The 12,915-nt window shown below is 57.1% G+C and overlaps 1 protein-coding gene across 2 annotated transcripts in view; it reads right to left on the reverse strand.

The window, feature by feature from the left end:
• Nucleotides 1-220: 220 nt before the first annotated feature.
• Nucleotides 221-12,915, reverse strand: part of CTTN (cortactin) — a 38,879-nt gene continuing 26,184 nt past the window's right edge. For both annotated transcript variants that reach the window (XM_025358048.1, XM_025358047.1), the window contains 6 exons: nucleotides 11,588-11,657; nucleotides 8,163-8,311; nucleotides 5,613-5,702; nucleotides 3,552-3,729; nucleotides 3,110-3,181; nucleotides 221-1,805 (listed from right to left, as the gene is read on the reverse strand). In XM_025358048.1, coding sequence (XP_025213833.1) covers nucleotides 1,669-1,805; nucleotides 3,110-3,181; nucleotides 3,552-3,729; nucleotides 5,613-5,702; nucleotides 8,163-8,311; nucleotides 11,588-11,657 — 696 coding nt within the window. In that variant the 3' untranslated portion in view covers nucleotides 221-1,668. The remainder of the gene's footprint in view (nucleotides 1,806-3,109; nucleotides 3,182-3,551; nucleotides 3,730-5,612; nucleotides 5,703-8,162; nucleotides 8,312-11,587; nucleotides 11,658-12,915) is intronic.

The raw sequence follows: 12,915 nt of genomic DNA on the forward strand, positions 1-12,915 counted from the left end.
ATCTGCGAGAGCAAACACATTTGAGTTGGTGAGCAGCACCTCTGAAGAACACGGAAAAGGGAACGCGCGCTTCAGTCTAAGGCCAGAACAGAACACGCGAGACGCACAGGACGGCAGGGGGGCCTCCGCCAGCCCAGGTCCGGGGCGCAGGATGCCCAGAGTGTCGACGCAGCTTCCACTGCAGAACGGAGTGACCACAGACCAAAGCGAATCACACAAGTGGATCAAAAAAAGTTTATTCTGAATTCTTTAATTTAAAAAAATCATACCTATGAGGTGTGCTACAGGAATTCAGATACAATAAGTTGCATATAAAACCCGACCTCATTGCTCATTGTGGTAAAGCAAGGATGAGAAACGCACCTCAGAAGCAAAAACACGCGCTTCACGGGTGCTCCGGGACCCAAGTCCCGAGACATTTCCACGGGACCTTCTGGAACGACACGCCGCACACCTGACTGCATGACGGGACTGGTCCAGCCTCCCGGCTCCTCAGGAAGGAGGTGAGTTTCCTACAAAGTCAGTGGCCACAAATGCCAGGACAGCGGCGTCCTGGAGCTGTGCGGGGCCTTGGGGAGGAATACGCACTCATCTGCACTTCACACTTCTAGCCTTCAGCTCATCAAACTACCGTAATTGAACATGATATTTTGGCAAAAACACTACACCCCACTGATGGGAGGAGGCTCCTGGTGGCTCACAGCAGAGCAGGCACCGACTTCCTTCCCAAGGCTGAGAGGCCGTGCTGTGACACGGCACATATACCGCCCCAGGCTGCCCGGTGGCCCACGGACCACCTGGGTGACGGTCAAGACATCAGCCTGTGTGAAAAGAAAAGCCCAATGCAGACCTCAACTGCACTGTGCCAATCCAGAGACCTGCGGGGCAGGGGAAGATTTCAAGGACTTGGTGACGCTGCCCGGCAGGGGCAGAAGAGGCTCCCAGCAGCCCTCCCAGCGACCTGGGTAAGGGATGAGCAGAGATGAGGACGAGCCGGGGTGGGCACAGGAAAAAATCCAGGGTCTCTGCTAGAAAGCACCTGATCCCGCGGGCTGTCACGGTATGACACAGGCAGATTTCCCATCTGACGTGGCAGCTCCTGTGTTCTGGGTGACTTAGCTCCGTGTTAACCTCCAGCAGGCCCGCCCCTCTCCCCGCAAACACTGAGACTCTAGAGGGAGCCCTCGTCTGGGACAGTCCTTCCTGCCTACCCGCCACAGGGCCTGGGACAGTCCTTCCTGCCTACCCGCCACAGGGCCCACCTGAGGCCTCGTGCTTGTCGTGGGAGGCCCCGACTGCACTTGATGAGCACGAGGGCAACACGCACTCAAGACAATGCGAGCTCCCTGAAGCTGCCGCGTGTGACAGTCAATTTGGCAAAAAATAAAACAAAAAAAACCCCATCAATCCATCAATGCATAAAACCAATTACCAAAGTCCTCCTAAGGAATGTGATTACAATATATTAGCAAATTCTGTGGCATAAACATTTTCAAAAGCATCAGCAAAAGTATTAAATATAAAAGCAATGTGTATATTCTCCTCCCCACCTTCAAAAAAAAAACAAAAAAACCAAAAAAACCCAAAACCCAAGAACCAAAGAAGGCCTGATCTGTAGTGTGAGGGTCCGGGGCGCAGCTCCGGGGGCGGGGGCGGGGGCTGGGGGCCCTACTGCCGCAGGTCCACGTAGTTGGCTGGGAAGAGCCCGTACCGGCCCTTGCACACCCCACGCCACCAGCCATCGTCAATCATTTCGATGTTGGTGATGATGTCATCGGGGTCAAATGAGATCTCATCATCACCCGCTGGGGAAGAGAACACAGAGAAAGGTGCTAAGTGCGAGCGTTTCCTGGTCTGCTAGGAAAGAACAGTGCAACCCAGAGCGAACTCCCAGGCAGCCTGCTCCGAGGAGATGCCCCCTGCAGAGATGCACTGCGGAGGCTCCTGCTGCCTCTCTCTTGCCACCAAGGCCAGGATTTGTGAAGAACATGAGCCGAGTGACTACAGAGATGCCCAGAGCCCCTCACACAAAACACCAACCCCACCCGGACCCCTTCCTCAGGAGCAGGTTTCCACCACATAACTCCTGCCCTGCCCGCCCTCCCTTTCCCTCTCTCCCTGGCAGACGTGTCTGTGGAGGGGGTGGGGAGATGGGCTGCCCAAGGCCATGGGGGTGTGGAGGCCACAGTAGAGGGACGGCTGGGGAACACCCGGAGAGAAGCCCGAGGTGATGGCTTAAATGGGCCTGGAGGGCAAAAGCCACGGTGATGAGAATCCACACACAGGTGCCGAGATGCCACAGACATATCCACACGCGTGCATGTAAACGCACGTGTGCAAAGGGACTGAACGGGGACAGCCAGCGCTCACTTATGGTAGCATGCCAACTTCCGCACTGATGGAAAATTGCAAACGGGAAGCACTCAGAGGCAGCGGCCGGGGGTTCGGAAAGGAATCCCACGCCACCCGTAAGATGCTTGTCAACTGCAGACGGGTGGCAGTGGCTTTGTGGACCAGATGGTGGCTGAGACAGAGGGACAGGTGGACACCACACGGCCCAGCAGGAAGCCCCACCGCGTGGTCTCCACGACCTCACTGCCACCAGAGCACAGCTCAGCCTGGCCCTGAGGGAACACAGGGCAGGCGGCTGAGGCCAGCCCAGGAGCGGAGGCTGCTCTTAAACTGCCAAGGCCGCAAAGGGAACTCAGGGGGACACTCCGGCCACATGGGAGCTGGTGGCCAGGACAGGACAGGCAGGAATGGGGCATCTGTGTGGCCCCCTCACCTGGAGGGTGGGGCATCCCTGAGGGACAGCGTCCTTGACCTTGGGAAACACGCTGGAGTCTTTGGGGCTGGCAGCACCCTTGCAGCTCTCCAAGGGTTCAGAGAATACTAAAGATAAAGGGGTGGGTGCGTGTGCGTGCGGAGATGGAATCTGGGTAGGGAACATGGGAGTTCTTGGCACTATACCTGCAACTTTTCTATACCTCTGAAATTATCTCAACATCAATTATTTCTACAACGCTGGAGAAGTCAATTCTCAGGAAACAAGCACAGGCGGGTGCAGCCGCCCGGGTCTCCCCTCTGAACACTTTTGCGGGCCGCTCACCAGCCTGGTAGTCGTACAGGGCGACGGCTGTGATCCCCAGGTCGTTCTCGTACTCGTCGTAGGTGCTGTCCTCTAAAAGAAAGCCAGGACAGAGCTGAGCAACACAAAGTCCCACACAGGTTCCCAGCCTTCTCAAGTTTTAGACGATACTTCCTAAGATTCTGTCCCAAAGACACAGGACGGCAGCTGAAGCCCTCCCTTCCTCTGCCCTGCCCGCCCGTCCCCAGCACGACGCGGATCTTCCCGGGAAGCAGCTCAGGAGCCGCTGCCCCAAATGTGTCTAGAGCACTTCCCTCAAGGGACAGAAAGACCCTGCAGCAAGCAGGCGAAGGCGGGTCAGCGGGAAACCCACCCACGCTCCTCGCAAGGACACCACAGGTCGAGCAGGATGTCTCGGGAGCTCCCCACCCTGGGAAGGGCGCTGCAGCATGGGGCCCAGTACCTGTGGGATAGTTGCCTGGGGCCTCTGCGCTTTCGTAGACAGCCTCTGTGGCGTAGGCCAGGCCCTGCTGGCTGCCGGCCTCTCGATAGTCAGCGGCCTCCACGCTGTACAAGGGCTCCGGCTCTGTCTCACTCACAGGGCCTCTGTAGCTCAGCTCTGCCTTGAAGGAAGCTGCGTCCTGGGGAAGGGTCACACGCACATGGCACGGGGCCCATGTTGGCTTCCAGAGAGCAGCAGCTGCACTGCCACAGCCAGCAGAAACCCACAGGCCACCTAATTCTCAGTCCCAGCCAGGACTGAGAAAACAGATGTGGCATAGCAAGGCCAGGCCTGCTGGCATGTTCACCATGGTGGTGAGTGCAGGGAGGCCCACATGCCATTTCCTTACCGATGACTGGGTCCTCACCCCCGGAACACCCCAGTCCTGCAGTAGCCATGCCCACACGGCAGCTTAGGAGCCACGCCCCTGCCTGCGCTGTTGCCTGGGGGTAGAGCCCATCTTTGTTGGGTTAATTTGGCTGATTTCGAGGCACAAGGCACCCTGGGGCCGAGTGGCCACCCTCCTGCCCTGTGCTGCTCGACCCTGGCCCTGCCTGACAGCAGCTTCACCACATGGCTGCAGAGCGGCCGAGCCTGCAGACCGGGCTCTGCCCTAAACAAATCCTCTCTGCAGAGGGCAGTAAGGGCATCGCCGAAGAATCACATTCAACTACAAAGGTGCCAGCGGAACACCTCGTTATTTATAACCACCGCAGCTTCGGAGCCCTAACGAAAATCCCGACCTGCTTATCACCAATGCTGGTTTTAATCAGTGTTTCTGAGCAGGGTCCACCTGATGTCACCGGCAGTGAGAGAAAGCAATGCCAACAGCTCAGAAACGCGCACCCAGGAGATCCGGGAAGAACTGGTGGTGGAGCGCTGCTCGCCAGGGAGAGTGAGCGGGCAGGGAGAGCGACTCCACCCTCAGCGCAGGCGCCGGGAGCCACGCAAGGGCCGAGCTGCACAGGAGGGGCAGGGTCGGAGCTTCCTTGCGGCAGACGGCGCTGACTGCCAAGGGGAGGGACGAGAGGGGGAGGCTAGTTCCCGATGAGCTGCAAGGCCTCACTTACCACATCTCCCCAGGGCCTGGCAGGGTAAAGGCAGCAGCACAGCCCAGGACGGACAGTCGGGTGGTGACGAGGCCATGGCCAGTGAGGCCCAGGCCCCAGACCCTGCCTGTCTCCAGGGCGCTCTGGGCTCCTGAACTACCGTGGTCTGGAGTGTGCCCCCCGTAACTACCGTGGTCTGTGGTCTGGAGTGTGCCCCCCGTAACTCACTGACTGGCTCCTGGGCGAGGAGAGATGAATGCATAGACCAGGATGATGGCGGTGGGATGGAGAAGGGGCAGGGCTGGGGCCAGGAGAGGTGGTTATAGGTGGAGGGTGTGGTTAGCGCAGGGATGGCAGGGAGCAGGAGACACAAAGTCAGGGATGGGTGGGCCGTCGGTAGACGGCTCGGTAACTCTGGGATGGGGACGGGTAACTCTGGGATGGGGACGGAACACTGGGGGACCCACAAGAGGGGGTCAGCAGCACAGGGAGGGGCCGGACAGCATGTCTGCAGCACACTCATGAGAGGCTGCAAGGCCGGAGAGCTGAACGGGGCAGGCACAGAAGGCAGATCGCGCGGGAGGTGGGGGCTCAGTGATGAGGGAGGGCGGCATTGCCAGAAGGGAGTGTGGCGGCGTCCTGCACAGCAGACAGCAAGTGGGGGGAAGACCCCCACATCTGATTATCTGACAGCAGGTGACCCCAGCAGGGACTGCAGTGAAAGTGGCCAGACTACAACAGGCTGTAGAGGGGTGAGAAGATGGCACGTGGGCCTGCACAGCTGTCCCCTGACAGCACTGAGGCATGTCACCCACCCCCAGGGCGCTCCCGGCCCACCCCTCTCCGGGCGTGGAATGTAGCGATGCCCTCTGCACCCACACCACGCTGCCTGCCTGCAAGGGCTTCCTCCGCTCCACAGAGGACCTGGGCTCTGGCAAGAAGTCACGCTCATTCAAACACCAAAGACACCAACCTCATAGACGGGGCTCGAGGGCAGCCTCTCCTCGGTTGGCTGAGGTGCAGGCGACGCAGGGGGCGTTTGCGTTTTGGCTCTGGCTTGCTCCTGTGATTGAAAACAAACAGCAATCGGAATGCTGCCATGACACTCTGCACTGTCACGCCTGCCGTGTTTCAGAAGATTGCGCCCAAGCTCTAGGCATGCTCTGGGGGAAGGAGCGGAAAACATCCACACCAAGGTTGAGCTGGAGCACTAAGCCTCGGATCCCACCAGCACCCAGGCAGGATCCAAGGGGCAGGTGAGCTGGAGCACTAAGCCTCGGATCCCACCAGCACCCAGGCAGGATCCGAGGGGCAGGTGAGCTGAAGCACCAAGCTTCAGATCCCATCAGCTCCCAGGCAGGATCCGAGGGGCAGGTGAGCTCTGAGCTGAGATCACACAGCCAGTGATGCGACAGTGCCGGGACTGGGCCACAGCTCATGTCCCGCCCACACACGATTAGATGGTTTAGCCACAGATTTGGGAGTCTGAGTTGATGCTGCAAAGGGTTGAGACTTTGGGGGCCTTCATATGGGCTGAGTGCGTTTGCGCATGAGACGGACATGAAGCTTTAGGGGCCAAAGGATGAACTAGGGTAGGATAATGGCCCCTCAAAGCTGCTGACATCGCAGTCCCCAGACCCCATGCGGAGGGACTGTGTGTGTGATGAAACTAAGGGTTCTGTGATGGGAACTCTGGACTGTCTGGGTGGACCCAATGTAATCACGAGGTCCTGAGAGAAGGGAGGCAGGAGTGTGAGGGACAGAGGAGGGGCGGTGACAACGAAAGCAGAGGCTGGAGATGGGAAGACGGGGCCGAAGGGCCGCCAGGAGGAACACAGCTCTGCTGACATCTTTGAGGACTTCTGACCTCCAGGGCTGTAAGACACTAGCTGTGTGCTGTGTGTGGTGGTGACTACAGCAGCAACGGGAAACTCACTGACAGCCTGCGGGCTCCAGTGCCAGACGCTGAGTCTGAGGGCGAGGTGTGCAGGCACACGGGCCAGGGAGCCACCCAGGCAGGATCTGAACCCCAGGCGTCCGCTCCAAACCCTCCCTCCTCTCCCCCTGCAGGACCTGAACCCCAGGCGTCCGCTCCAAACCCCTCCCTCCTCTCCCCCTGCAGGACCTGAATCCCAGGCGTCTATTCCAAACCCCTCCCTCCTCTCCCCCTGCAGGACCTGAACCCCAGGCGTCCGCTCCAAACCCCTCCCTCCCCTCCCCCTGCAGGACCTGAACCCCAGGCGTTCGCTCCAAACCCCTCCCTCCCCTCCCACTGCAGGACCTGAACCCCGGGCGTCCGCTCCAAACCCCTCCCTCCCCTCCCCCTGCAGGACCTGAACCCCGGGCGTCCGCTCCAAACCCCTCCCTCCTCTCCCCCTGCAGGACCTGAACCCTGGGCGTCCGCTCCAAACCCCTCCCTCCTCTCCCTCTGCAGGACCTGAACCCCAGGCGTTTGCTCCAAACCCCTCCCTCCTCTCCCTCTGCAGCCTGCCTTGCTCTGTTAGGAACACCCAGGCGTCCGCTCCAAACCCTCCCTCCTCTCCCCCTGCAGGCTGCCTCGCTCTGTTAAGAACAATGGTAGTGCTGTCTTGTCTTGCTGAAGAGAAAACCACTCCTGGTCTTGAGACCCTAGCACGGTTCCTGGCATCTATGGTCTTGCCTGACCCCAACAGGACAGTTGTAAATTCCCACGTCACCTGGTGCCATCCACAGATTAAACACTCGAAGTACCATGTCCTGTGTGGCCCTGCAGGGGCAGGGCCTGGGGTGGGCAGGAGAAGCCCAGGCTTCCACACAGGCTGGGCCTGCCCCACACTGCAGATGCCCCAGCTGAGAGCCACACCTGGTAACTTCACACACACACATTTGTAGGCTCCAGGCTCTATTCACAGCTCCCCCAATCCCGCTGAGCACAAGGAAATTTCTTGTCAGTGGGACACCACCCAGGCTAGACCCAAAGCACCCAGATGCAGGCTCGTGCTCTGCCCCTGCCAGGGGTGCACTCCTGGCATCTTTCTCTGGAGCGCTTCTCCACAGCCAGGGGCTTGGGTGAGCGGGGCTGGGCTGGCCAAGCAGAAGCAGGCCCCAAGAGCAGGCTGCCTCTGCACAGAGGCCCCTCCAAACGCCAAACTTTCACCCGGAAAAGGAGGGGCTTCCAGAGGGGGAGGGGTGAGAAGAGACTCAGGCTGACATTTGGACAAGAGCTCCGTGGAGGATGAAGCCGACAGGACTCTGCTGTCAGCTCAGGGACAGAGGGCAGGGCAGGTTGCTGGGTCCTGGGGCTGGACCGGCAAGACCAGGATGGCGCTAGCCAGCTGCCTGGAGCATTGTGGCCAGAGACTCAGCCTATGTGTGGCTTCAAATGACAAGTGCCTTAAAGCACAGCCTTAAAGGAGAGTTAAACATGCCTTCCAAGGAAAACCTGGCCAGGAAAGAATAAGCCCCGCCCAGGCCCCAGAGCTGCCAATCCCCTCGCACAGGTCCGAGAGGGAGAGCGCGCTGCAGCCCACTCCTTGCCGCTCACCTCCAGCTTCCTCCTGGCCTCTTCCTGCTCCTGCCGCTCCTTCGCCATCCGCTGGGCTCTCTCTGCCTCCGCCTTCCGCCTGTCCTCCTGCTCCTTCTCCTTAGCGAGGTTTTCAAAGTTAGCTCTGATGTTACTTGTTTTGCTGGTCACTATAGAGAAAGGAGGGAGGACGTGTGGCTTGAGCACAGCAAAAACACTGCTCCTGGACAACAGCCCCACAGAGGGTGACCGCCCCAGGAACCGGTCATCCCCCCACCCCCGAGGAGGGAAAGGTTCTTGCAGCTGCCAGCTCACACTGGTCCGGAGCCAGCACTGGGCGCCGGCCGCAGGGCACTGCACACCTGGTGGGACTGGCGATCCCCCTAAGCTTGGCATCAGGAAGATCTTTAAACAAGACAGAATCTTCACCACCACACTCACAATTTTAAATAAAAACAGCCAATTTCTCTTAAAGGCATCTGTCCTTGATAAAGCAGTTAAGGTACTGATGTATACTGTAATCGACATATACTGAATATAGTGAATCTCAGCCGCTGAGTATACATTTTTTTATATTGTGTGTGACAAAAATGGAAAAGAGGGCAGTGGCTCATGCCTGTAATTCCCAGCACTTTGGGAGGTTGAAATGGGAGGACTGTCTGAGATCAGGAGTTTGAGACCAGCCTCAGAAAGATAGTGAGACCCCATGTCTATTAAGAAAAAACGATAAAAATGTAAGTCAAAGGTGGGGAACAAGGCCGGGTGCGGTGGCTCACGCCTGTAATCGCAGCACGTTGGGAGGCTAAGGCGGGTGGATCACGAGGTCAAGGGATTGAGACCATCCTGGCCAACATGGTGAAACCCTGTATCTACTAAAAATGCAAGAATTAGCTGGGCGTGGTGGTGCACGCCTGTAATCCCAGCTACTCGGAGGCTGAGGCAAGGAGAACTGCTTGAACCCAGGGGCAGGGGTTGCAGTGAGCCAAGATGGCGCCACTGCACTCCAGCCTTGCAACAGAACGAGATTCTGTCTCAAAAAAGTGGGAAGACACGTGAGCCTTCCCTGCTGTGTCCGGGACTGTGGCGGTGGCTGTCTCTGTCTCAAGGAACATGAATGGAACCATGAGAGCTGCAAGTTGATTGTTTTTTCATGGAACAACGTTCTTCCCTGAAATAACAACTGACAGACAAACTATGGTTATGCAAAGCTGGGTATCTGGCAGCCGTTTTCTCCCAAGTGAATGAACTAAGCCTATTGTGTCAAGAAAAATTACTGTAGTATTTGTCGCCAACGGGAAAATTCCAGCTTTCAAGTAAAAGACAGAATTCTGAAAAATGTGAGGCTGCCACATGAACACGACAATTTCCACTCAGCCTCTGCAGATGACATTGACAATGACAGCAAATATGATTTTTTTTGGTCCTGTATAATGAGAAGTGTCCGCAAGTGGAAGACGGGCATAACTCAGAGGTCCAACATTTTCCAAATAACCAACACAGGGTGCCACCCGAGCATACTGGGGAGCGAGCCACTCAGGGCCAGAGGAGCCGGCCCGCAGGACCACCCCCACCTGGCACGCTTGCATGGCATCGCGGAAGGACGCCCACACTGCCCTCAAGGTTACAAACACTCCTCCCTTTCCCAACCGCCTACCCAGGTGATTCCACATGTTCTTCCTAAACAACGTAACATCGACAGACTGCAGAGGCAGATAGGTGTGAGAATGCAGCCGTCTTCTATTAAAGAGATTTACAAAAAAAAACAATGCCACTCCGTGCATGGCCAGTTATATTATTATTTTTATTTTTTGCGATGGAGGTTAGCTCCTGTCGCCCAGGCTGGAGTGCAGTGGTGCAATCAAGGCTCACTGCAACCTCCGCCTCTAGATTCAAACAATTCTCCTGCCTCTGTCTCCTGAGTAGTTGGGATTACAGGCGTGGGCCACCATGCCCAGCTACTTTTTGTATCTTTAGTAGAGACAGGGTTTCACCATGTTGGCCAGGCTGGTCTCAAACTCCTGACCTCAGGTGATCCACCTGCCTTGGCCTCCCAGAGTGCTGCGGCTACAGGCGTGAGCCAGCATACCCAACCTAGTTTTGTTCTTTTTAAGTGAACGAATTTATAACTTTCCAATGGCTGTGGTGGCTCATGCCTGTAATCCCAGCACTCTGAGAGGCTGAGGCAGGTGGATCACTTGAGCTCAGGAATTCAAGACCAACTTGGGCAACACAATGAGACCTCGTCTCTACCAAAAATAAAAAAATTTAACTGGGCATGGTGGCATACGCTTATAGTTCCAGCTTCTCAGAGGCTGAGGCAAGAGGACTGCTTGAGCCCCGGAGACTGAGGCTGCAGTCCTGCCTGGATGACACAGCAAGACCCGGTCTCAAAATAAATAAATAAACAAATAAAACAGTCCTCTGATTTCTTTTTTTTTTTTTTTGAGATGGAGTCTCGCTCTGTCGCCCAGGCTGGAGTGCAGTGGTGCAATCTCAGCTCACTGTAAGGTCCGCCTCCCGGATTCAGGCCATTCTCCTGCCTCAGCCTCCTGAGTAGCTGGGACTACAGGCGCCCGCCACCATGCCTGGCTAATTTATTTTTTATTTTTTATTTTTAGTAGAGACGGGGTTTCACTGTGTTAGCCAGGATGGTCTCGATCTCCTGACCTCGTAATCCACCGGCCTCAGCCTCCCAAAGTGCTGGGATTACAGGCGTGAGCCACCACGCCGGGCCACATTCCTCTAATTTCTAATATAGTCAATGTCATCAAATACATCAACGTCTTGGGGGGTTCTCACTAGTGGTCAAAGTGTCAAAGCGTCCTGGGCCCTCCAACTCTGAGAACTGTGGATCCACGGCTCCCCTGGTAAGCAGTGGTAGCTCTCTGCATCCTGTGTTAAATTTAGCACTTGCTTTCATGTACGATATTTTCCCCAAGTACCTGACTCTCCGGGGCATGGGCCACCTCTGACTCAATCGTGTGTCCAGCACAGAAAAGGACAGGTTTCGAGCTCCCTGGTCAAGGGCCCAAGAACAAGCAGCAGAGAGAACGTCTGCCGTCGCCTGCTCACAGACATCAAGACGTCTTCCTCCTGCCACAGCTGTGACCCAGTGGCTCAGGGAGCCGGGCAGGCCCCAGCTGCTCCCAGGAGCTGGTCACTGGCAGTGTGGAGGGACCCTCGTGAACGTGCACATAACCCCTTTGCTTTGGGAAGAGGCCCTCGAAACAGGCCCCACTGAAACAGCTGCACCATGCTGCGTTTGAAAGGTGACTCTAAACCTCTGCAGGAGAAACGGGATCTTCATCAAAAGGATCATTTTCTTTCCCAAAAATACGCAGCAACAACCACGCTTTCAACTAGTGGTGCGTCTGCTCCTGGCTGTGTTTCACCTCAGTGTTTTCCTGGGAAACCACACGGTGCTCCCGGTATCAGCCAGGACTCACCAGCTTCAACAGGTACTGTCTTCTGGTAGGCAGAGGACACCTGGGTGACATCCTCAAAGGTGGACGCGTTCTGTGGAGATAGGAATTGGGCGTCAGAAAAGCACTTTTCTCTTTTCTCCATGCCCTGTGGCAGCTCCTACCAGATGCAAATGCCTTCCTCAGATCTTCCTAAAGGCCCAGCCACACAGCCCAGAGCACTCTTCATGGCCTTTCAGTTTTGCAAACTAACTGAGGCATGAGAACGATTACCCACCACATTTGCAGGCAACCGTGAGTCAGCATGAGCATAAGAAATACATGTATCTCCATCTGCTCTATCATACACCAATTCTGGGATCCGCCTCACGCCTTCCCCACCCTCCCTCGCCACCCAGAGGTGTGAGCATTGACAGGAAGCAAAAGACGCTGGGGACACATGCAAGCCTCTGGTGGCCCGTCCTCCACACCACACCACGCAGTGGTGCAGTCACACCTTTCTGCATTGCGGGGGACTCAACTCCGGCCTGACCAAGTAGCAGCAATGATTCTCACATAGGACCCAGGTGGAGACTGGCAGGGCTCGTGGAGACCAGCGGCCGTCCCCAGTCTCACTGTGGGTTTCACTACCTCTGATGAGAACACCTGAGGCTCAGAAGCCACCAGAGCCCCCACACCATGGCCCCTTTCTGCCCAGCACCTCCTGCTTGCCCCCTTCCTGGCCTGCCTGTCCTTCCTCGGACCCTGCTCCCTCCTCCTGTCAGTCAGCTCCAGCGTCTACTCCATGTCCCTTGAACCGCTTGCACCTGTTCAAAGGCAAGGCCATCAGCCTTACTGGGTCCCATCACCCACTGGGCCCTCTGCAGACATCACCTCGCCCTCAGGGGATGACCTCACCTCCCAGCCTGGGTTGTAGCCCCATCCCCACAATGTACGGGGACTCAGGCAGTTACATCACCCTCTCTAAGCCTTGGACTTCATCACACAGCAAACCAAAGGAGAGAAGCTCCACCCCGTCCTGGATGAAAGACAACGACACCAAAGGCCACACCCCTACACTGCCTCCCCACGTGCTCACAAGCTCAGCGGTCACTGCCAACACCAGCAATGCTGACCACAGACACCCACAGCACAGCAGTCCCTCAGGTTCCGGCCCCAAAGCCACAACCTCTGACTCACCCAGAGGGGAGCTCCTTCCCTCCACCCGTCCCAGTGCCTCGCAAGGCCCCCGCTACCTCACCGGTTTCCCCTGCCCAGTGTCCTCTGACCGCGTACCTACTCCCCTCCCCACTCTGCACGCCACCCGGGCCTGGCCCCAGCCCTACCCCACTTCCTCTCACTGACACCCACAT

Source organism: Theropithecus gelada, chromosome 14, assembly GCF_003255815.1.
Source record: "Theropithecus gelada isolate Dixy chromosome 14, Tgel_1.0, whole genome shotgun sequence".
NCBI classification, from domain to species: domain Eukaryota; kingdom Metazoa; phylum Chordata; class Mammalia; order Primates; family Cercopithecidae; genus Theropithecus; species Theropithecus gelada.